This window comes from Hemicordylus capensis, chromosome 3 (assembly GCF_027244095.1).
Source record: "Hemicordylus capensis ecotype Gifberg chromosome 3, rHemCap1.1.pri, whole genome shotgun sequence".
Taxonomy (NCBI): domain Eukaryota; kingdom Metazoa; phylum Chordata; class Lepidosauria; order Squamata; family Cordylidae; genus Hemicordylus; species Hemicordylus capensis.
Window position 1 is genome coordinate 37,284,058 of NC_069659.1, and position 25,852 is coordinate 37,309,909.

Genomic DNA, 25,852 nt, shown 5'->3' on the forward strand with positions numbered 1-25,852 from the left:
GTTATAGGTCCTACTACATATTCTCTTGTCAACCAAGATATGAGTAGGTGGCAGAAACACCTGTAACAGGGATTCTCAGGTGCTGCCGACTACAAATCCTATCATCCATAGTCTAAGGCCACTGAACCTGGTGGATGGGCATGAAAAGAAGCATCTTTTCAGTGAGCATGAAAAGAAGCATCCCCTGGGCTGCTGCCCAACTTGAAAAGGCAATCCCAAAGGTGTCGCATGATGGGGCAGCTGTGGAAAGACTTAAGAGACTCTTCCAGGCAGCCGGGCAGCTGCAGAGAGCGTCACAGAATGTCAGCCACCGTTTCCAACTTCTAAATGAGCAGCACGGAAATAGTTAGTTAGTTAGGGGTGAAATTGTCCTCCACCTTCCTCTTGGATTGTGGAGTGGGCACAGCTCTGCTCTGCACGGACAAGCAGAAGTCTGTCTTGTTTCACACCCAAGTGCAGTGCTTCTGAAGGCCCGAACTTCCTCTTTTATGCACCTGAGAACTGAGGTGCCTTTAAAGAGCACTCTCTGTTGGAAAATAATGGGGCTATTCTCACGATCTGTAAAAAAAATTTGCAGATGGTAAGATTGTTGCAAACCCGGTTTTGTAGATCACGAGTAGCCACGGCGTGGCTTCGCGCCGTGCCTACTCACGAGGAGACCCCTGGGGGAGAGGCGGAAAAGCCGCCTCCCGGCTCCGGGGGTCTTGCCAGCATGCTCTGCACGCTCACGCAGGGCATGCTGGAGCTTGCAGGGGGCACCCCAGCCCCTGCCCGCTCCATCACGGAGCCAGCAATCGTGTGCGCGGCCAATCTGGCCGCCCGGGGCTCCCTCCCCACTCGTGTGTGGGGAGAGCGGGCTTAGTCCGCTCTCCCCACACACTCAAAGAAACCGGGTCTCACTGATTGTAAGACCTGATCCAACATCTTTAATGGATTGGGGTCAGTCCACAGTACAGCTTGCTTTTTTGTAAAGGGTCTTGGTTCCCTACTGCCCACCTCCATCCCCCCAAAAGAAGGAGCCAGTGACCAACCAGGGGAGGAGGCTTGGTAGATTATCGTGTTTCCATCTCTTTCAGGAACAACAGTGTGACACACAGCCAGGAGAGTGAGGAATTCTCGGATGTGAGTAGCTGTGGGCTATAAAGCAAGGCACAAATTAGTCAAAGCAGTCATGTCACTTCAGAAGGAATCCTGAAGGGGTTTCTAAGCCTCTTACTGCTAGGAGAGAACAAGCAGGGCCAGCTTAGGGGTGGTCAAGCTGGGTAGTCATCATGGGCACCCACCTGAAGGGGCATTGAACTGAACAGGTAGACAGAAAAAAGCAATTGTCTTTGACCTTTTCTTCAGAGTTCTACAAGTTGTTTGATTCCTAACTACACATATGAATTTTCACCAATTACCATGAGGGGGAAGCCACCTAATGGCACAGCGGGGAAATGACTTGACTATCAAGCCAGAGGTTGCCAGTCTGAATCCCCACTGGTAAGTTCCGCAGACTATGGGAAACTCCTATATCGGGCAGCAGTGATATAGGAAAATGCTGAAAGGCATCATCTCATACTGCGTGGAAGGAGGCAATGGTAAACCCCTTCTGTATTCTACCAAAGACAACCACAGGGCTCTGTGGTTGCCAAGAGTCAAAACCGACTCAATGGCACACTTTATATTTTACCATGAGGGGGATGTTACAGACATGTCTTGTCCTGGGTGCTATTCACTAGGGCTGTGCAGTCGTATTGGTCCAATAGTAATATCAAACCAATATGCCCACTATTGGGCATGATTGGAAGGATTTCTGAAATGACATCAGGAAGCCCCAATAGTCAGAATTCCAACTCAAATCCCTGTTGTCCTACTGGAAATCATTCTACTTCCTATAGGAATATCGGAACAAAACTTGCCAAAGGACTCAGAAAGACACTCTATCCAAGCCAGCCCCAGGCTGGTTTTTAAGGACTGTACCCCTGCAATCAATGGGGGCAAAGGTAATCCCCCACCCTCCAGTTTTGAGGAAGGATGCAATCCTTAAAATCCAGTTCTGCAGCCAGCTTGGAGAGACTCTCCAAGCTCGCTATTGGTTGTTTTCTTATCAGGTGTTTTCCAACAAGAATTATTATAAAATATCAGGTCAATGCCATCCCAATACTGATAGTGTTGAGGAGACACTATTGGAATCAGCCTCCTCAATCTCCCCCTCCACACACACATAAATCATTATCGAATCAGCATTGATCCAATATTTCCAGATATTCCGAATCAACATTGATCCAATATGCCTACTATTTATCCTAGGGGCAGCCCTCATAACAAATCGTAGTGAATGGAGGCCCTTAACTACTATGAAATGTTCTGCTAAGCATTTCTTTCTAGCTCCTGTCAAAATACAAGGTTACTAATAGATTATTGAATGTTTGGTTCTTGCGATCAGACCATTGGAGGTGGTTCCAGCTAGGAGCCCACAGCCATATGTGCTCCTGAAAATGGATTGTGTGGGTGGCAAAACACAAACAAACCTGGTTGGAGGACAGGGAAGTGATAGTGTGGAAGGAGCAATCCGGGTTGGTCAGCACAGGCAGGGGATCTCCTCCACCCTAGATCAAATCTAAGATCACTGATGTTACCTACCTGTGTTGACTGACCAGGATTGCCCCTCCCACACAATCACTTCCAGGTCCTCTGACCAATTTTTTTTTCACCCACATGATCCATTTTCAGGATCATGCACAGCTGTGGGATCCTAGCTGGAAGATTCTCCAACAGACTTCTGATCGTGAGAACCAGCCCATTCTCACCCATTAAAGAAAGAGTGTAAAAAAAACCCAGCCTTTCCAGATCAAACCAATTTTTTTCTGGGCCAATTGCTGCAGGCCTTTCACATGACAAATAAATCTCCTCTCCACCTACACATCCTGAGCTGAGGCTCTGTCAGCTGACAGAAGAGAGTCTTACTTTTTGATAGCACCAAACTTTGAGGGACATCCCATAATTTCCCAAAACTAAATCAATTATTCAGTCTGCCTTTGTTCTTCCATCTTTGCAGCTCACAATAGATTCTGCCCACCCAATTTTACAGCAAAGAGGACTGTCTTATTACATCGACTCTTCCACATAGCTGCTGTTCTTTCCTTGACATATAGTGTCAGCCACAGTACTCTATTTATTCCTCTGCTGGATGTCAAAACAAAATGTTGAAAACATTACCCCAGAGTTCTCGGTACATGTTCTCAGCAGAGTGTCCCTGCCAAATGAGGTGAGGCAGGTGGCTCCTAGGGAGAGGGCCTTTGGGGTGGTTGCACCCCATTTATAGAACAGCCTCCCCAGTGAGGTTCGCTGGCACCATCACTTTGTTCTTTTAGACGCCAGGTAAAAGACCTTTCAGTTCACTCAGGCCTTTCAAATTTGAATTTTGATTTATAAAACTGACTTTAAAACGTTTTAATTTTTTTTGCTGTATTTAGTTTTTGTGTTGTGATTTCATGTGTTTTTACTCAATGTTTTAATGCTGTGTTGTGAGCCTCCCAGAGAACAATTTGTCATGGGGCAGCTAATAAAGTTTTTTAAAATAATAATAATCCCCCAGTGAGGCACTACCTTGGTGTGGTTGTGGGGCTTGTGTGCTCTGAGGAAGGTGAGAGCTATGCCAGAGGTCCAACCATACTGGACAGGTCTCACCAGAGGAGCCAGACAAAGAGTGCCTCTCCCATCAACAATATGGTGAGACGTAACTTTAATAAATCTATAACGGATCGGTCGTCGCCCGGGTCAACAAGGACCGTGCCAGCTGCTATAGTCCCTGGACATCTGGTGGCAAGTGGGCAACAGGACTCAGGATCTTCAGTTGAGCAACCAGGGCTGGAGACTGCAAAGTTACTGGAAGAAATGTCGCTTAACCGAAAAAAATATACGAAAAATGCCAACAAGGAAATAATGATCTGCTATTACAAGTCTAGTCCAACTAGAAGAGGTTATTTAAAAAGAATGTACCAAATTTGGAAAGAGAAGCATCCAGATACAGTAATAACAGAACAAAGGCTAGCAGACCAGAGAAGATTCATAATCAGAAATAAAGTATTCACAGGAGTTGAGCTGGAAGAACTGCAAAGAGCAACACAGGCTCAAGATATGGAAGAAGAATTACCACCAATTGAAGAAGTTGCTCAGGCGCAGGTGGAGGAGAAGATGTTGGAAATAGAGGTTGCCACTGTTGCTGAACTGTTTCAAAATCAAAACCAGGCAACCTCCCCTTTGCCTTCACCTCAAAAACCCAAATGCCGTTTAACAGAAAAGCAACAAGAACTGAAGCAAAAAATAACTGAGCACATGAACCAAACAACCACCAGGGTTCGACTTCCAGCTCTAAAAACAGTTGCCAAAAAACAACTTGCTCAGGTATTAAAAGATGTCAATGCTGCACTTGCAGAAATAACAACCAAGAATTTGCAAGAAACAAACCAACGAATGTACAGTGCAGCAACAATAACAACACAAGAGCTCGGATTCTGTTAATCTATGTTAACCACTTTGGTTTTCTGTTAATCTATGTTAACCACTTTGGAAACTTTTTTGGAAAGCAGTATATAAATATTTGTAGTAATAATAGTAGAAATACAATCTAAATGAGTTTGGACTATATTCTATGTATGCATGGTACCCCTATCTGAATCATAGCTAATTGTTCCAAATCTGAACTTCAGAGGGCATCAATAAGAACACACAGAGCTTCAGCATATGTATGATTCCATTTTGTCAATGACAGCCAATTATTCTGATGCCAAGACCCATCTTTGCTCCACTGAAAACCCAAAGCTTTTGCATGCATCAGTTTTCCCAGTTAATTCCAATGGAAGGAACAAATCCATATGAGTTCCATGAGAATGAAAGCACCCACCCTTGCAACAAAATAAAGAAAAGGAAGTATATTGTTTAAGATTAGAGAAGAGGTTCCAAATCTTGGGTCCCCAGATGTTGTTGGACTACAACTCTCAAGGCCATTGTGGCTGGCGATAATGGGAACTGTAGACCAACATCTGAGGACCTAGGCTTGGGAACCAGTGGCTTAGGACATTAGATAACTCAGCTTTCAGAATTCCCACAACATATCAACTAAGGCCAATAAATAAAGGTAAAGTGTGCGGTCAAGTCGGTTTCAATTCCTGGCGACCACAGAGCCCTGTGGTTGTCTTTGGCAGAATATAGGAGGGGTTTACCATTGCCTCCTCCTCCCGCGCAGTATGAGATGATGCCTTTCAGCACCTTCCTATATCGCTGCTGCCCGATATAGGTGTTTCCCATAGTCTGGGAAACATACCAGTGGCGATTTGGAACAGCAGTCTCTGGCTTGATAATCAAGTCATTTCCCTGCTGCGCCTTTAGATGGCTACAAGGCCAATAAATAGCACATGCAAAATAATTAGGAAACCTAGCTTAGGCCTAGCTTTGGAACCTTTGACTAAAGTTTGCTTTGTTGTAACTGTCCTGGAAGTGAACAGGTTTAGAGTCTTGAGCTCATCTGCCACCCAAAGAGGAAGGACATTAGCAAAATGCAGTTGAATAATCCCGGAGAATCAGGCTTACATGATCATTCTCAATATTTTGCATCAGTCTTGGGTCATCAAATTCACAAGATTCGCTGATGGGAGGAGGAGGAAGCTGGCTGAGAGAACAATAAAAAGAAGCATTACATCTACCTAAACAAATGTGCATGCCTTGTAAGAATACACAAAAGTCTGAAGTATACTATCAGCTATCGAACACAAACACGAATCTTCTTCCTGAAATAGGTTTCTCTGCCTTTTACCATGGAGACAATTCCGATGTAGGCAGGTTGACATATTTGCCTCACAGCCTACAAGCTGTCTCTGTTTTCAGAATTATGCCTCCTTTAACTCAGTTGCAGATGGGACACAGTTTGCTTCTTTTCCCAGCACCCTGTTTTCCTACTTCACCATTCAGCCTCTATAAGCTGCAAAGGCAGTGCCTCTTTCAGAAGTTACTCTGCCAGGAATTTGCCCAACAGAACCATTCTAACAGCTAAAGAGATATTTGCCGCTGACAGTTCAGTTTCATAAGGATATGAATTCCCTTCTATATAATTCCCGATGGTCTCCATCAATTTTTATTTACCTGAAGTCTTCTGATGAAACTTCTCTGGCCAGTTCTGGAAAGTGACTAAAAGAAAACAGGTACAGTTGATGGATGGTCTGATAAGATTGGGAGGAATGTGCACAAAGTTGCAATGCTAAAAATCTCCATATGGCTCCAATGGAACCTCTGCACAAGTAGCAAAGCAGGTCAATTACAGTAAGATAATCTGAACAGCTCAAATCTGAAATGCACCTAACCAAGGGCCCCAAACTTTGCTACTAGCAGAGTTATCTTAACTTTCTTTCCAGGAAGGAAACTAGATAAAATGGTACCTTGCATCATGCCCAGAAATGTTAAGAGACAGGTTTTATAGTCAAGATTATTAAAATGAGGAGCTGGCTTCTCTACAGAAATTATTCTTGATTGCTCTGCCTACTTTTTGTACATGACTTTCATTAAGGCCTAATTCTGTAGAAAGGCTGCTGCCTGTCCCATGTCCTAATCAGCACAATATAGGCAGTCCTATTATCTCCAAATTATGACACTGATTGACAGTGCTGAAGTCTATCAAGGTAACTTGCTCTGTTGATCTCAGTGACAAGATTGCTCCTCTGACATTCCCACACCCATTCTCCCTTGAAGCACTTGGGGAACACACCACTATTTAGTCTCCCTGAAAAACCCGATGACAGATATGAAGGTGAACTCTGATAACTTTGTTTTATCTTTGGGACATTTTTATTGATTGATTGATTGATTGGATTGGATTGGATTGGATTGGATTTCTATATGGCCCTTCCAAAAGTGGCTCAGTGGTTTACACATTTTTGACCTGGATGAGGTTTTATTATGAGAACTTTATTATTATTAAATTATTATTATTTATTATTAAAGTAGTTAAATAATACAGAATTCTGCTCTCAAAAGCAGAAGAGAGCAGACAGACTTCTGCTCTCAAAAGCATAAGCACTTAATTCATTTTTTTTTAAAGTTCATTCCAACATCATCAGGTAGGTGGATAGTTTCAAATGGAAAATGAGCCTAGAATTTAATATATACACGCTAATTTAGGTTCAACGGAGTCTTCCGGGAAAAGAGGGAAATGGTTTCTTATTTCTGGGATCAGCCCTGGCCTGTAGACATGGGACTAGGTTCTCCCGATTAAAGCCCAACAAGATGTTCTAGTCATCAAATCCCCGCCCCTGCCCATAACACTTGGGGTGTTCATGTGTGATGAACAGCCCTGCATAAAACACACCTTTATCCAGCGATGGCCCAAGGCACTATGGTGCCTTAGGTGAAACGCCAAATGCTCCTTTGCCTCATGCTTCTGGTGGGGGCCACCCACTTTCAGAATTGACCCTTGTGAGCTTTCAAGGTGGCACGGAGGGCAGGGAGCAGGGAAGGTTGCCAGCAGCCTCCTCTTCTCTCCTTGTGTTCCTTGCAAGCTTTGCAAAGAGTGTGAAGAGACGGGTTCCTTGCAAAGTCACAAAGAGCTGCTCCAATGGCAGCAGGGGGGAGCATCACCATGTTGCCCTACTGGCACTCCAATAATCTGCTGCTGCCTGGCCACCTCACAAAAGAACCACCCCCCCACCTCTTTGGTCTCAGCTATAAACATAATAATTATTTCTCTACACTATGTGAATATAAGTGCTGCCTACATCGAATTAAATAACGTTCCACATTAAATACGACTGATTCATTAAGTTGCTCTGTTGTATACAGAAATGGTACATACCCATAGGTCACTCCAGCAATACTACACTTCTTAAAGTTCATAATATTGCACGTTAAGGTGCCCGTTTTATCAGAAAACAGGTATTTTACCTAGAATACAAATGGAATATGCTGAAACAGGGTACTCAAAACAAAATAAAAAATGGAAATACATATCATACAAGCAAATCATTAAGAAACAAAACAAAACAAAACAAAACAGACATAACTGGCCAAAGGTGGATGGGAAAGTTATACAAATGTTCTTTTAAAAAAAAAAATCTTAAAGGACAAAATGATTGATTTTTTAAAAAATGACATGGACGTTAGTTTTTTATACATAAGTTTAGGACATAAGTTGTTTTTAAAAAAAAGATCTAGGACAGATGAGTTAAATTTATGTTGTGCTGTCACTAACAAAAATACACCAGCCAAGGACCAGGCACCAAAACTGTGAACATACTAAGTACAAATAAATATTATTATTTTTTAAAATGTAGATTGAAAACAAGGGACATGCTAAACACTGGATTATGACCTATATTTTAAATGGGATTTGAACTAATAGATAATTTTATATGCATGTAGTCATCGGACCATAGCAAACCACCACCACCACACAATAAAATCCAATAAAAACAAAATTGCAAATCACAACATACAATAAAACAATGTCACATGGGCCCAAATAAAAACTAACAAACATCTGCAACTCAAATTTCGCAATGCTGCCCAAGAAGCCACAGCATTCCCCTTCAGAACGTTTCCTCCAATACTGATCACCGCAGATAGATTTGAACTTTAATTTTGGCTGCAATCCTGCACAGCCTGGCTGCTGTAATTATCACAACAAACCACAACCACATACACTAAAATGATGTTTCTCCGAATGACCATCATGTCTCTTTATGAATGTTTCACTTTTTAAAATTATGTCACCACTGCATTGACATGTATTATATCAGTCCACAAGTGATGCTTCTTGTCTTGCCAGGATCCCTAAACTGACCCACAGTTCCTTTTGGGGAGGCCATGTCCCCCACTGCAAGACCAATAGCTCCAAGGTAAAAAGGGCATATGGTGGACAGTTAATTGGCTTGAACATATGTAGCTGCCACATACCAAGTCTGGTCACTGATCTATCTAATCCAGGATGGAGGCCGTGGCTCTCCATCGTCTCTACCAGTTATGCTATTGGAATTCTTTTCACTAGTGGTGTCAGAGACTGGACTTGAAATCCCCAGCATAAGCATATGCTCTGCCACTGAGCAACGGCTCAGACAGGGAGCTTCAATTCACAGGAGACTAAAAAGTACAAGCTGCATTGAGTGCAAATGTAAATCTACCTTTCAGTGCAAACCTCAACTAGATTTAAAGAATCCCCAGTGTTGAAATAATAATAAAATGATCATAAATTGCATCTGTGTAGTGTTCCCAGGTGTTCCAATGGATTCTCACATGTTTTAGGCTGGTTCAGATGTTGCACACACTTAAATATTGGCACAGTGCAACATCCTAAGCTTTGGGAGCACAATATTCCCTGCCCCGCCCCACCCATACAAACCTCGGAAGAATTCTACTTCCAATGGAGGTTAAAAACAAACCCAAACCAGTCATGATTTGAATCCAGTATTAGAAGTGGGCTTCACACCTCCGCTTATTTCAAGGAAGTTGGTTAGAATAAATTAAGATGGATCAGTGAGGACATCACAACCTATCCATTTGGTTTTAATTGCGATTGGAGATTGTATTCTTCCAAGGATCACACCGGCAGGGAATTGGGGGTGGGGGCATGCTCTCAAGCCTTGGAGATGGGGCCAAAGCTCAGTGGTAGAACATCTGCTCTGCATGCAGATGGTCATAAAGGCTGGGAGAGATTCCTGCCTGAAACCTTGGAGAAGCTGCTGCCAGTCAGTGTAGAGAACACTGAGCTAGATGAAGCCAATTGTCCGACTCAGTATAATGCAGCTTCCTATGTTCCATCACAGGGAAACAAGATGTAGCCATGGTTCTGCATGACAACTGAACCAGTCTGTTATCTTGTTATTATCCTTAGCACAGCCCTAGGGACACAGGAAGCCGCCATATACAGAGACAGACCATTGGTCCATCTAGCTCAGTATTGTCTACACAGACTGGCAGCGGCTTCTTCATGTTTTCAGGCAGGAGTCTCTCTCAGCCCTATCTGGAAATGCCAAGGAGGGAACTTGGGGCCTTTTACATGTAAGCATGCAGAGGCTTTTCCCAGAGCAGCCCCAACTCTTAAGAGGGATATCTCACATTGCTGACATGTGGTCTCCCATTCAAATGCAAACCACGTCAGGCCCTGCTTAACAAAGGGAGCAATTAGTGCTTGCTACCACAAGACCAGCAATCCTCCCATTTACCAGTAAGGTACAGTTACTATCCCCATATTGTAGCTGGAGAGCAGAAGTTAGGGCGAAGCAGATTGGTCTGAGGTCACCTAATGAGTTTGTGGCAGAGGTTCAAACCGGGGGAGCTCATAGCTCAGTCTCTTAGGCACATTACAGCTGTTCACAAATGCAGTCAAGTGCTGTGAGAGAAGCTAAAAAGCATCAGCGGGACTAAATACCTACTTGGCATTACGCAGAATACAAAGACAAGCCACACCAAATGAACTTCCACTGTAACCTGAAAGCTTTAAAAGGTATGTCTACATTTATTGCGGAGGGTGATTTTGCTGTGCATCATCCTATTGGAAATAGCATGAGCCGAGTCTGCAGCTTTGCCACCACTCTGCATGACACCTTGATCATGCTGACAGATTTGATTTTATTTATTCAATTTATATACCGCCCTTCCTGAAGCAGCTCAAGGTGGTATACATTAAAATCAAACACACAAAATAAAACAATGAACTTCAAGAAACATTTATTTATTATTTATTAATAAACCAGATTAAATCTCATTAAAGTTAAGTTTAAAACTAGATATCATCAAAAGTCGGGCTGAAGGGATGGGGTCTTTAAGGCAATTAAATTGCAAGTGTAGAGAAAAGAGTACCTGCTTACGTAATAGTACCTTTTTACAGGAGCCCCTGGTGGCGCAGTGGTAAAACTGCCGCCCTGTAACCAGAAGGTTACAAGTTCAATCCTGACCAGGGGCTCAAGGTTGACTCAGCCTTCCATCCTTCCGAGGTCGGTAAAATGAGTACCTAGAATGTTGGGGGCAATATGCTAAATCATTGTAAACCGCTTAGAGAGCTCCGGCTATAGAGCGGTATATAAATGTAAGTGCTATTGCTATTGCTATTGCTATTGCTATTGCTACAGTTAGACCCTGCTAACTGAGCAAAGAGGCACCTTTTTAGAGGGGTGATTCTCTTTATTTATCAGGGGAAGAGCAAATGGCCTTGTCCAACCCCAACCTAGCAAAGTGGCATATAAATATCATTGTATCCTTATAAATATTTGTCATATTCATATTACATAGCTCTCCAATTTAACACCACACACTAACATTCTCACCTGGCCAAGCTCCTCATTAAGATTTGAAGTTCTGGCCATTGCAGGTGTATCTGTTTCATTATAATACATATCTATGTCCTGAAAGAAGCAAGAAAGCAAACAAAAGTAAGAGATTTGATCTGCATTTGAACTTACAGTAGTCTCTATCAGTCTTCCCTCTAACAGGGATTCCCAGATGTGGTTGACTACAACTCCCAGAATCCCCAGTTGAAATGATTTGGCTTGGTGATTCTGGGAGTTGTAGTCAACCACAGCTGGGAATCCCTGTTGGGGGAACACAGGTCTATTATGTTACATTTCAATCCAGTTCCCCCTCCCGCCCATGCAATTCTGTGCTACATTGAGAAAAGGAGGAACCCAGCCCACAGTACCCAACACCAGTCCAATCTTATAGGTAAATCCTACCCACTATGGTATGACTAAAAGAATATGTGGAATCTCATCCCTTCCCTGCTGCCCATCCCACGCCATGCACTCAACATTAGGAAAATTATGCAGGGAGCTCTACCCCCTTTCCCTCCAGTTCTGGTGACCAAAAGAGCCCGATTCCAAATACATTCCCTTACTCTTCCACAATGCTGACAAAATGAAGCTGGCTGATAGGCCCACCTGCCTACTCTGGGCCAGCTTCTGATGCCCTGGACAGTGCTACCTGTGTGGCATTAGACTATGCCAGTGTGGTGATCAAGGGTATCAGGCCACAGGTAACATTCTGGTCTATTACAGGAGAACTGGCATATTAAATCCTTATATTATAAGGTACATTCATAACAGAAGGGAGGGACCTCAGCTTTTTGAAAACGGGATGATGGTTCGGGTGCACATCTTTATATTTAAGTCTTAACACCAAAACGGAATTATTTCATGGGATTCCTGAGGTCCTCCTTCAGCAGTTGTATCAAAGCTGAAGACGCTGGGTCCCATTCCAACTTGCAGAATTAGCACATGAGACATTTGTTCCTTAACTGCACCACTTCAGACCACAAGGGGATTCTAAGAAATACACGTTCAAATTTTTCCCCTTACCAAAAGCTCTTTGTATGTGGAAAGCTTGCTTGTCAAGGAGAACTTTCTGACAAGCAAGCAACCCACCCTTCTTCCCTGATATGGTAATTTTCCAGGTGAGGGAATATTGCAACATAAGGGAGAACTCAAGCACACAGTTCTTCTACCTGTGTCTGAAATAATACAGTCCTGTAAGGACTGAATCATGTGTGATTTCTGGATATTTCAATAAATGCTGATAAACCATGAATAGGAAGAACATAGAAACACAAGGAGCTGCCTTAGAGAGAGGCAGGCCATTGGTTCATCCAGCTTAGTATTGCCTACACCAGTGGTTCCCAAACTGGGAGTCGCCAGATGTTGCTGAACTACAGCTCCCATCATCCCCAGCCACAATAAATTGCATCTGGGGCTGATGGGAGTTATAGTTCAGAAACATCTGGAGGCTCCAAGTTTGGGAACCACTGGTCTGCACTGATTGGCAGCAGCTCTCCAAGGTCTCGAGCAGGAGTCTATCCAAGCCTACTTGGAGATGGCAGGGAGTGCACCTGGGACCTTCTGTATACAGAGCAGATGCTCTACCAGTGAGCTATGGCCCCATCACCAATAGCTCTGAAAAAGTAGGACTGGCAAGAGAAACAATGGACTTGTGTCCCTGGATTCTAGAAATCTGTATTCATTACAGTATATATGAAATACTCCAGGCAATCTAGAAAACTACCACATCTCCCCCCCACCCACACACATACACGCTGGAAGTTGGGAAAAGTCATGCTTTAAAACACCACCACCAAAAGCTACCATTGCAACTGGCAAAGAGATGAAAATATCATCTTGACATGCTGACCTTTTCTGATTGTAAACTGCCCAGAGATGTACATTTGGGGCACATGACAGACAAATAAATAAATGATGCCCTCATTTATTGATTTGTTTCTCTGCTTTAACACTCTAAGTACTTACCCAGTTTATAAAAAGAGCCTGAGTAAACTTCACCACTTCCAGAGTCACCAACAGACTGATAGGAATGAGGTTGTTGTACAAGATTATAAAGGTGAGCAGGTTGTAGCCAAAGTTGACTGAGAGTGCTTCTGTGGGCCGACATGGACAAGAGAGAGTTACTAGTGAGGCAGGTGCTTGGACATGCTTAGCCACACACTTAAGTAACAATAGGCTAGTTCTCACACCCATATAGTGGGAAGGACAAGCATCCTACCTAGCTTCAGGAGCTCTGCATTAGGGGTGTTCATGGGCCACGGTTCGGGCCGGTCTGCAATCCAGCAAACCAGTTCTGCCAGACTGCGGACCAGTCCGATGGATCGAGGTGGCACTGGGGGAGCACCTTTGAAAGTAAAGTCACATGTCCCTACCAGTGTACAGCATCACTGACCACTGCTCCACACAGCTTCCTGCTGTGGTAGCGTTCTCCCAGTAGCCCACTCTCCCAGTGCAGCCAGAAGGAGGTGGTACAGTCTCATCACTCACCTGGCCTCTGTGCACAAAGGGTTGCACCCAAGGGTTGCTGCCTGCCTGACGAGGTCATTTGAGGGGGCTCTGCTCCGGGTGCCGACAATGAGGGAGGCTCGGTTGTCGTGCATGTGGGACAGGGCCTTCTCGGTTGCTGCCCCCAGACTCTGGAATGCTCTCCCGGTGGCTATTTGCTTCTCGGTCTCCATCACAGCTTTTAGAAAGCATGTTAAATCATGGCTTTTTACCCACGCTTTGGATTGTCTCTGCTGCTGCTCTTTGTACTCTGTATTGCTTTTATGCTTTTTTAATTTTTAATCAGATTTGTTTTATATTTTTAGCTTAATATTTTAATCGTGTCTTTTTTACGATCTTGTTTTTAAATTTTGATGTAAACCGCCTTGGGATTGCTTTAATGAACGGCAGTATATAAATTTAACAATCAATCAATCAAGTAAGCAAGTAAAATCTTGGCTTTTTACCCAGGCTTTTAATATGAGTATTTTTGTTGCTGCTGCTTTGTATCTTATGGTTATTTTGAACATGTTTTGTAAACTTTTAAATTAGATTTGTATTTTTATATTCCAATTTAATTTTTATTGTGCAGTTTTTGTAGTTTTATATTGTTTTGTCGTGAGATTATTTTAATGAAAGGTGGTATACAAATTTAAAACAAACAAACAAATAATCTTATACAGATTTAACTAATAGTTTATTCAGGAACTACTCCATTTTCTCCTTTCCCTCCCTTTTCCTCTTTGACTCCACCTCAAACACTCTTTACAGGATCTCAACTGCGACAAACTTCTGAACAACAAAACATAAAAGATACAGGATAGAATACAATCCCTCTCCTTTATAACAAACAAAACTGAACAGATTTAAAAATCAGTGAAGTCTTGAAGTCTTTTAGATTGCCACCTGTCACACGCACACCTCCTGATTCTTGGGTTCTCTGGCACAGGAGCTGTTAGTGATGACATTTCTGGTAAAGAGGATTTCCCATCACTTTCATCAGCCTCCTCTGTGAAGTCTAAGCTAGAGGCAAGATCAAAGTCCTCTCCAGTTCCTCTCTCTAGACCAGATTCCCTTTTCTCATAGTGTGCATGCTGGAAAGTCTCAAACTGTTCCATTTCTTTCCATCATCCAATATGACAGTATCTCCTCAAATTTAGACTATTGGTTTGGTCCAGAATATCAGGAACATCCCACTCTTTCTCAATTGATAAGGCATCTGTACTCGAACAAAATCCCCCACCTGAATTGTTCTCTCTTTCGCATCCCATTTCTTATCCATATACAATTTGTATTTTTGTTGCTTCTCTCTTACCCGACCACTAATCTCTGCATCCTCAGAGTGAGAGGGCACGGAAAGCCCTATCAGTAGTTGCCATTGTGTAAGTTTGGTGTTAGCTTTGCATCCTCTCAGCAGTTCAAAAGGCAGTTTTCCTGTAGTGGAATGAGGAGTCCAAAAAGCAAACAGTTTCACAGATGGCCTCTTTCCAAGATTGTTGTTGCATAGAAGCCAGTGGTAATTTCTCTTTCACTACTCTGTTCATTCTTTCCACTAAGTCATTCTCTCAAGGATGGTGCAAAGAAAGAGTCTCTTGAGTTTTATCCCATGGTTGTGCAAATATTGCTCCATTTCAAATGGGGTCACTAGTTCTTTAGGAAGACCTTCTCTCACAAAAACGGCAGCCATGAATTGGATCACTTTGTTTGTCACTTAGTAATGCTGTCAGCAAATGAGACTTCTGGCGACCTGGAACAGTAATCCACTGTCACTTTAACAAATCTTTGGTTTGTGGGTTAGGTATCAAAAAGCCTCATTATATCCAGAGCAAGTTTTTCCCAGGCACCATTGGGATACTCTACTAAAGTCAAGGGGCTGGCAAAAGCCTTCCGTGACTGGTCAGATACAGCACAAGCCATACAGTGCCCGATCACATTTTCAATGTGCTTGTCCATACCTGGAGGTTTTTCTCACATGGCTCAATGCCTCGGGGTATCTGAAGAGCAAATCTGCTTTGCAGCAGATTCAAGGCATTTTAGGGATTAGATGGACCATTCGCATAGCCATCAGCACCTCTTTCCCATAGCCATCAGCACCTCCATCAACACCTTCAGCGAAAGCAGAAGCTCCGGAAGTCCCCCCCCCCAAGCTGCTGGAAATAGAGGATTTTTTACCCTGGACATAACTCGGGCTAAGTCAGAATTTGCAGCCTCTCTGGAAAAAAACAAAGCCCTGTCTGACCTGGTTCCTGATAGCCCGCAGGAAGGTCTGGTTAAATCCAGCAAATATGTGGACTGGCACACTCCAATCAGGAGTGGATTTGGGGAGAAAGCCCTGTCTGTAAAACCTCCTGGCCACCAAAAACTTTCCCTGATTCACCTTTTAGTCAAGCTCATGTCCAGGTGACCTTCATGGGCACTTTTGATTGTAAGGAGGTTGGCAGCACCAAACGATCCGTCTTCGGCACCAGCTCATTGAGAAGAGACAGTTCACTTGCTATGTGCATGTAAGGTTGAAGATGTTCTGGTACCTTGTTTTTGCATGGTCATCTATTAGTTATGCAATGTTTAATGTAATGTTTAAGTTCAGTAAGAACTTGATCAGCACTGAGGGCCACTTTCCACTCAGAAGACATGATCACTCCATGAGTGAATGAAGCTGTTTGCGCAGTTATGACTCCTTCATACTCTTCTTCTGGGATCTCCTCTTGGCCTGGAAGGGGAAGCCGAGATAAACAATCTGCACTGTCACGAAGTGGTTCATCTGCCTCATCCTTATAATATCATGAATCAGTAATGGAGTGGACAGCAGACTTGCAAACCTTAGCAAAATGTCTCCTTCTCTTGCACATGTTGCAAGTGACCTTCCATGCTGGACAGTGAGCAAAATTGGCTTTGTGGGCAGAGTTTCCACATCAGTAATGCTGGTAGCTCTTCCTTTCTTATGCTGCCAGTTTCCGGGGCAGTGTCATATAAGAAGATTGGGACTGGAAGGATTTTGATGGAACAGCCTGGATTTCAGGAGGTAGGATTTGAGGTACCAAAGAGAGTGATTTGGCACAGTGAAGAGCATTTTCCATCCTCCTAGCCATCTCTATAACTTGATCAAAGGTATTTTTCTGCTCCAATAGCAGTTTCCTATGCAGTTTGGAGCAGTTTGTCTTCATCACAATTTTATCCCTGATTAGTTCATCAGTAAAGTTGGCAAACTCACAGGTTACACTTAAGGCACACAATGCTGTGACATGCCGATCGATAGATTAACCAGGCAGTTGGGATATAGAATAGAATTTGTAATGGTTAGCAATCACATTCAAAGTAGCATTGAAATGATCATCTAGGGCTTGAGGAGCAGCTTCATAAGAATGGGCATCCCCTTCCAAGTTGGCAGAAAAGGGCAAATGATTATACATTCTCTGGCCTTCAGGGCCTAGGCAATGAAGCAATATAGCCTTCTGATTTGCTGGAGTAAAATCAGGGGTCTGGATGGTGAGGAACTAATTGCAGGGAAGAGCAGGTTCTCCTGGGGTGGACAAGAAAAATGGTGGTGGGATCTGAGCCACGCTTCAGTGGGCATCCAGTGAACAACCGAGTCCAAGATTGATAAGGAAAAAGTGCCTTCAGAGTTTGTGAAAGTCTGGAAGCTGGAGAAACAGCAGTAGTGATAGTAGAAAGCAGTTCAGGAATGTAGGGCCAGTAATGCAATGAAATGAAGTTGCAGGGACATTCTCAAGCTTTTCAGGTTCACTCACTTAGCTGGTTCAAAATCTCATTGCCAAAAAAAATGCTTTATAGCTGCTTCCATCACAAACACAAAGTAATCTTATATAGATTTAACTAAGAGTTTATTCAGAAACCACTCCATTTTCACTTTCTCCTTTCCCTCCCTTTTCTTTTCTGACTCCGCCCCACACACTCTCTACAGCAGGGATCCTCAACGTTGGGCCCCCAGATGTTCTTGGACTTCAACTCCCATAATCCCCAGGCCCAGTGGCCTTTGGCTGGGGATTATGGGAGTTGAAGTCCAAGAACATCTGGGGGCCCAACGTTGAGGATCCCTGCTCTACAGGATCCCCACTGGGATAAACTTCTAAACAACAAAACATAAAAGATACTGGATAGAATACAACACTCTTGAAGCTGTTTTATGGGTGTGGGAACTACCTTGGTATACACCAATAAGCATATTTAGTATTTTTTTTATTATCTACTCCCTGTCTTTGACATAAATTATGGAGGGATAAATGTCTAGGATAAAATGTCTAAAACAAGTAAACAAGTTAAAACATTACAACAATTTAAAACTTAAAACAACGTTAAAACTATTAAAAGCAATCAAACTATTAAAACTGTATCTAATTAAAAGCCCGGGTGAACAAATGCATCTTGGCTGCCTTTTTAAATGTTGTAAGAGAAGGGGAGGCTCTTATTTCAGCAGGGAGGATGTTCCAAAGCCTTGGGGCAGCAATGGAGAGGGCCCGTCCCTGAGTAGCAACCAGACCAGCCGGTGGCAACTGCAGACGAACCTCTCTTGATTATCTCAATGGGCGGTGTGGTTCATAGTGAAGAAGACTCTGCTGGGGAAGGCAGGCAGTCTCCTGCCTTCCTCACAGCACACCAAGCAGCGGCCTTGAGGTCCTGTGAAAGACCTCAGTAATGATCTGGTAGAACTACACATTGACAAACATGGGCTTGCTTTCAGAATAATGTGGGGTAAGGTTTGGGATTTGATGGGAAGAAATCAAGAGGTGGGGGATGCTCTGTTCTTCCTCCATTCATAGTTCTTCCCACAACCTCTCCCTTCAGGACTTTTCCAGAAAAAGATTTTTTTTTCCTTACTTCCACTATCAGTGGTAGCTGGGGAGGAAATGGAAGAGGAAATCCACCAGGGGAAGAATTACAGAGGCAAACTGGCTGGAAAGCAAAGAATTAAGCCTCTTGCTGATTATTTTCTACAAATGCTGCTTCTACATTAATGTTACAGTCCAAATGCAGGATTGGGAACTCAGAGATCCAGTCACAAATTGATTCTCTTTGTTCTCTCTGCCACACCCTTCATCATTGCCTCCTCTCATCCTGTGCTAGGCAAGTGTCCTGTGCTAAGCAAGTGTCCTGTCAATTTTCTTCTTTTTAAAATTTTTTAAATTTTTTTTTAATGCCAACATCTATTTTTTAGCAGAAAAATGAGCCACAAGATGCCATTAGGCTAAAAAGAACATTTATGCCCACAGGCTGTAGTCAAAGTCAGTTCACCAAGAAAATGTCTACAGTCCTAAAAACCTCCAATGAAAGCTGTTGCCCTCCAAGAATACACCCACTCAAACAGCAACATCCCTGAAACAACAGACGACAGCTGAGAAAACAGCTTGGAATGGCTATTGCTACCAGTAAGACGGGTCACATTATTTCAAAGCCTTTTTTTAAAAAAAGCAGAAGATGCCTGCATCATGAAAAAGCATTTGGAATGCATTTTACAAGCCTGTCCCAGATGTTTTCCAGCTCACCATAAAATATAATTGGTAAGATCCACAAACCAGTTGTGTTAACTTATTTGCACTTAAAACACCATAACTCCATTGCAGGAGAGGAACTGACCAAATAACAGCACAGCAGCCCATGTGTGCCACTTAGGCAAGGCAGCAGGGGACAGACACACCCATCCCACATTTTATACCACATAAGAACATTAAGAACAGCCCTGCTGGATCAGGCACAAGGCCCATCTAGTCCAGCATCCTGTTTCACACAGTGGCCCACCAGATGCCTCTGGGGAGCCCACAGGCAAGAGGTACGTGCATGCCCTCTCTCCTGCTGTTGCTCCCCTGCAACCGGTATCAAGAGGCATCGTGCCTCTGAAGCTGGAGGTGAAATAGTTCATCAGGAGTAGCTGCCAGTGATGGGTGGGAATCAGTAAAGGTCTACGACTGAGCAGGGACTAAGGATGAGCTTCACACCTTTATCAGCAGGCATATGTTGGAGGCAATGAAGGTAAGGGACAGTTTATGCTCTTTAATGCAGGTGCACTAATGGAGAATGGGCCGGCAGAGCTTGATACAGGCTGACATCACTGGCCTGTACCCATGTGAGATGTTGGCCATTTATGAGAAGTGCATCTACACAGTACTGCAAGAGCCGTCCCTTACTTTGGTTGCTTTCAGGAGATGCCCACTGGTAAAGACCCAGGATTTCCTTTCCTCTCAGTCACTGCTCGTGAGCACAGTCTAGCTATTACTTTCTGTACCAGCGGTGTTGTAACCAATCTATGGTGCAGCCACATTTGGAATACTATGTACAGTTCTGGTCCCCATATCTCAAAAAGCCTATTTTAGAACTGGAAAAGGTACAGAAGAGGGCAATCAAGATGATCAGAGCCCTACAGCATCTTCCTTATGAGGCAAGGCTACAACATCTGGGGCTTTTTAGTTTGGGGGAGAAGGTTAACTAAGGGGAGATATCATAGAGGTTTATAAAATTGTGCATGGTGTGGAGAAAGAGCAGGTTTTTTGCCTCTCACACAACACTAGAAGCAGGTGTCATCCCACAAAACCAATTGCCAGGAAATTTAGGACTCATAAAAGGAAGTACTTTTTTCACACAGTGCACAGTTGATCCATGGAATTCTCTGTCACTGGCTGTGGTGATGGCCACCAGCTTGGATGGTTTTAAAAGGGGCTTAGACAATTTCATGGAGGAGAAGTCTACCAATGGCTTCTAGCCTTGATGTTTATAAGCTACCTCCAGGTTTCGAGGCAGGATGTCTCCAATACCAGTTGCAGGGGAACAATTGCAGGAGATGGGGAATGCCTTTGTCTCCTGCTCTTGGGCTTCCCAGAGGCATTTGGTGGGCCACTGTGGGAAACAGGATGCTGAACTAGATGGGTCTGGGGCCTTATCCAGCATGTTTTTATGTTCTTATAACCACAACGCACATTCTGAAACACACAGCATCTTTGTGAGGCAACTTTGACTACATATACAAACAGGTCAAAAACAGACCCTTAAAATTTCATCTGCCACCACCATTGAAATCCCTTCATTCTCTCATCTACTGATGAGAATCTCATTTACTGAAACCTGGAATGGTGCCCCTGTACTGACGCAAGTGATTTCTGGATCGCTGCCATTGAAACAAATTCTTTACTTATTTTGTTTAGCAAGGCCTATTGCCTTTCCAGTGTTTTGTAGGCAGGTTCCAACTACATCTGATAAGGGAAGGTAAGCAGTACCAAGGAGGAAGTAACACAATCCTTGTATACAAAGCATGCCAAATGAGTTCTGTAAATAGTGAAGACAATGAGAGCAGGTGTGTTTGCTTGGCACCCACACTCAGTCGCTTCTTTGAGTCTGAAAGACTAAGGAAGGACAAAGGTGCACAGATTCTAAGTTATAAGCAAGTACATAAAATGTTTACTGCTTATATGGCATGGAAATTAAGGTAGGTGCCTTAACTTACAACTGCCATGCTTTGTGGCGGATGAGTGAAATATGTAAGCATCTCAACTGTTTTCTTACACCAAGGGTGTTTATCTTATCTTAGGACAACATCATATATTCCTCCTGATCTCCTTACCATTTGAGCCAAGGTACCAAATGACTTTGCCATGTGTTCTGTTCCACAGTAAGGCACCCACAGAACTCACTAGAGCCATGACAAGAAGGATGCAAAACAAAATAAGGATCTGCATATTGGTCACTTTTTCCACATTTGATCTCTTCAGGGGAGCTTTGGTAGAATTCTGGAAAAGAGCAACCATATAAGTTAAAACATAAATTAAGTTCATAAGAAAGAGAAACAAGGAACTGCCTTGTAGTGCATTTTCCAGGTTGTTAAGGCAGATGTTACAGCAGACATTGGCTTGCTGTTGAAAACAGCAGCTCCACATCTCTCCCTGATGTCTACTGATACAATCCATGGGGCATGATACCATTAGTGATGTGCTCGGACTGGTCCGGAGGCCATTCTGCAGGCCTCCGGACCGGTCCAGCCTTGGGGTGGTTCAGCGGTTCAGGCGCTGGGGCGCGGTGATGTGCGAACGCGCAAAAGGCTTCCTGAAGCCTTTTGCTGTCAGAGGGGGAAGGGGCGGCAGGGAGGTATCCTGCCACCCCAAATACTTGCTAAACAGACGTGCGCTGGTGGGGGGCAAGCAGAGGGAGGGGTAGGTACACCCTCCCCACGCCCTTAAAGAGACCCCCACCCCAGTGCCAGACCACAGCTCCGCGGTTCCATGCACATCCCTAGATACCATCATATTAAAAGCTTTCCCCCATAGCACCAGATATTACAGGGTAGGAGGAGACATAGGAAGGTGTCTTCTACCATGTCCAACCCTCGGTCTATTCTAGCTTAATACTGTCTACACTGAGTAGTAGCAGTTCTCCAAGGTTCCAATCAGGAGTCTCTCCCAGCTCTACTGGGAGGGAGTCAACCTGGAGCCTTCTGCTGGGCGCTTTCCAGACTAGACCCTACAACGGGGTCAGGACGTATCTCAGAAGTGTGCTTCCACACTTCCAGCGTCGTGACACCGCAGTCCCTATGCGGACAGCAGGGTGCCGTTCACATTTCCAATGCCTTGTTGCAAATTTAATGGCTGCGATATAGAGCAAGGATGTCGTACATCCAGCATGAAAAAGTTGCTGTTTTTTCGGGTTGTTAGTTGCTGTGAGACGGCTTCCCCTGCTGTTTACGTTCCGAATGCAACTTGCCCGAATGGAGGCATTTTGCTGCTGTTCCAGCAGCTAGTCTGGAAAGCGCCCAGGCAAGCAGATGCTCTTTCACTGAGCCACAACCCCATCCCCCAAGGAGAATATCTTACAGCAGACAATGCTCACCAGAAGTCACCCATCAAAATGCAAATCAGGGCAGACCCTGCTTAGCAAATGGGACAATTCATGCTCACTACTGCAAGACCAGCAGTCCTCTACATATTATATTATACAATACAATAAGACAGACAATATTGTATTATTATATAATACAATAAAGCTGCATGACAGCTTTGCAAAATGCTGCTTTGCCCCATTTTATGCCAAATGTTTACTTCTCTACACCGGCTCACAGCCTTACATCAATAAGATATCCTGTGTTATCACGTTCCAGTGCATTACTACCAGGAGTGATGTTCCTGAGACCAATTCAGAACACATAGTTATTGACTCGGCACTTCTGAGGCATGGGGTGAATAAGGGGGGTATAACTTGTATAGAAGTGTGTGGGGGTATATGATTAGCCTGATATCTAATTCTCCCCATCTTTTTGGGAGGCCTAAATCACCATGAACTAGCTAAACCTCTTTAAGAAACATTGATGGGTGGCAGGAGGGTCTTCTTCCTTTTCAAATAGTTGCCAAGGGTGGTGAAGACAGAGAACGATGATCATCCTGGGGTCCACTGTTCCCTCTAAGGTGTGCGCATGTGCGTGTGCTCACAAGTTTCTGGATGTCCGCTCAGTTCATTTTCGATCCTGCTCTGGATCAATCAGGAAGGCCCCATTCTGAATGCATGTGCGCACACACTGAGGCGGGTCTCACGATCAAGGAGACCCGCCTCCATAGGGTTTGCGGGGAGAAGAGCAGGGCGGCCACCCACACAACTGCCGGCTCCGTTACGGAGCCAGCGGGGGCTAGGAGGATCGGGGGCTGCATGGCCCCCAGAAGCTTCAGTATGCCCTGCACGAGCGCACAGGGCATACTGGAGAGACCCCTGAGATGGGAAGCTGCTTTTAAGCCTCCTGGTCGGTAGTCTACTCATGAGTTGCTGTGGCGCGGAGCCATGCCATGGCAACTCACGATTAGAAAAACCAGGTTTGCTCGCTCTGCAAACTCCGTAAAGGGGAGCGGTAGTTTGGCGGGTTAAGTTTGGCGGGCAAGCCCGGTGGCTCTCACGATCAGGCGAAATTGGACTAGGCTCCCTAGCCCGATTTCACCTGATCGTGGGAACAGCCCCACTGTCTTGATACTGCCGCCCAGAACAAAACTCATTCTGCACAGAGATGGGGGGGAAACAGAAGGACCCCTGCTGGGTTGTCTCCATAACTTTTTGTAAATATTATTTAAAAATATGAACAGTACATTTCATTGTTCAAATGCATTCGTACGGTTAGGAAGACTTGCAGGAATTCAGACGGTACATGTTACCTGCTGAATTTCTGTCTGTTTTGTTGCTGGTAAAAACACAGTAACCCATCTAAAGACCACAGAGCGATCTTGATTACTTGATTGACTTCTGTGAGCAGGCAAGGTCTCCTGGTTAGAATTTTCTTCAAGAAGGTGTGGCCTTCCATGACAGGGGACAGAGATTTAAAGGCAGCTTCTTCTTCTTCCTCACCTCTCCCAGAAACCTTTATGGCAGTGAGTGAACCCAGCAACCAATTTCCATGAGAACTAGGCTAAATGTCTGCAAAGGGAGCCCGCTAACATGTGCATGTTTTTAGTTGGGCTGCCCTGTAATTTATGGCTAGAAATATGCAACACTTCTCTGAGTGTCTGGAGTTCTCCAACATTCTGCAATCTGGGACAGACAGACTTCCAGAGTAAAGGACAGTCCAACAGCCCTTGTGCAGAGATTCTCTTATGCTGCATCCTTTACAAGAGGATGTAATCCTTGGGGAGGAGAGCTGGACTTATGGTAGCAAGTATGAATTGTCCCCTTTGCTAAGAAGGGTCTGCACTGGTTTGCATTTGAATGAGAGACTGTAAGATATCCCCCTTAAGGGATGGGGCTGCTCTGGGAAGAGGACCTGCATGCTTGCATACAGACATTCCCTCCCTGGCAGCATCTCCAAGACAGGGCTGAGAGAGACTCCTGCCTGTAACCTTGGAGAAGCTACTGCCAGTCTGTATAGACAATACTGAGTGAGATAGACCAATGGTCTGACTCAGTATATGGTGGCTTCCTGTGTTCCTAAGTTACATGACACTCACAGGATTTGCCCATTAGGTGCTGATGCAATAGAAAGAATCACATTAACTGTACTCTTCATTAAAGGAAAGTGTGCCGTCAAGTCGATTTTTACTCCTGGGCACAGAGCCCCGAGGTTTTCTTTGGTAGAATACAGGAGAGGTTTTCCATTGCCTCCTCCTGTGCAGCCTGAGATGATGCTTTTCAGCATCTTCCTATATCGCTGCTACCCAATATAGTACCAGTAGGGATTCAAACCAGAAACCTTCTACTTGTTAATCAAGCATTTCCCCATGCAGCCAATTTTACAACTGGCTTTTGTAATTGCACCTTTAAGAGCAACTTGATCTGCAGCCATCAGCAGGCAAGAACCCTTTTCCTCCAGACTTTCACATACTAATTCCTGCATTTGTCGAAGGCACTGCTAGGCAAAAACAAAGCAATGGAAAGCCAATGCTAGATAGCTCAATGGAAACAACGTTATGCTTTGTTCTTGGGGAAAACATTTACTTCACCTGCATAAGTTTTGTATCATGTCCTGTGTAGACAACTATTCCTAAAACCCACTGAGTGTTCCTGATCTGTGCGCCTCTTAGTAAGATCTGGTCAGGTCCAATTGGAACTGGACTGAAAAAGCAAAAAAGCCATAAGGTTATTATATCATTTTAAACACAAGCACAAAGAAGCTGGCAACATTTAAACAAATAGGCACAATCCTGCTAGTAATGGAAGTGCTTAATTTCCCCCAAAATGAAATTAAATTTCATTTAATTCATTAAATGAAATTAATTAATTTCAATAATTCATTAAGAAAGAATTTCAGCAGGTGCCGCTTTTCTTTCCACTGCATGACAAGCGGCATCTATTGAAATTCCCTCTTCTGTGCATCCCATAAAGGTACAAAAGACCTGCCATCTTTTCCATATGGCAGCCACACATTAATTAAGCTCCATTGACACACATGACACAAACAAAGACAAACAGGTCCCTGGTAGTCTAAACAGTGGGGTTTATACATGCTTAATTTTGGCTGGATCTTGATTAATCTTTTTCAGTAAATCATCCCAGCGAGTAATCTAGTTCCTCTCCAGATCCATTCCCTCATGCACACCTCCAATTAGCCCCCTCCTGGGTACATCTACAGATTTTTTAAAAAGTTATTTTCAAAGACCATGGTTTAC

The 25,852-nt window shown here is 43.9% G+C and overlaps 1 protein-coding gene across 14 annotated transcripts in view; it reads right to left on the reverse strand.

The window, feature by feature from the left end:
* ATP8A2 (ATPase phospholipid transporting 8A2) overlaps positions 1 to 25,852 on the reverse strand; it is a 595,211-nt gene that overhangs the window by 417,573 nt on the left and 151,786 nt on the right. For all 14 annotated transcript variants that reach the window (XM_053308077.1, XM_053308075.1, XM_053308074.1 and 11 more), the window contains 8 exons: positions 25,187 to 25,298; positions 21,346 to 21,511; positions 13,260 to 13,387; positions 11,292 to 11,369; positions 7,826 to 7,914; positions 6,124 to 6,168; positions 5,575 to 5,653; positions 1,032 to 1,137 (listed from right to left, as the gene is read on the reverse strand). In XM_053308077.1, coding sequence (XP_053164052.1) covers positions 1,032 to 1,137; positions 5,575 to 5,653; positions 6,124 to 6,168; positions 7,826 to 7,914; positions 11,292 to 11,369; positions 13,260 to 13,387; positions 21,346 to 21,511; positions 25,187 to 25,298 — 803 coding nt within the window. The remainder of the gene's footprint in view (positions 1 to 1,031; positions 1,138 to 5,574; positions 5,654 to 6,123; positions 6,169 to 7,825; positions 7,915 to 11,291; positions 11,370 to 13,259; positions 13,388 to 21,345; positions 21,512 to 25,186; positions 25,299 to 25,852) is intronic.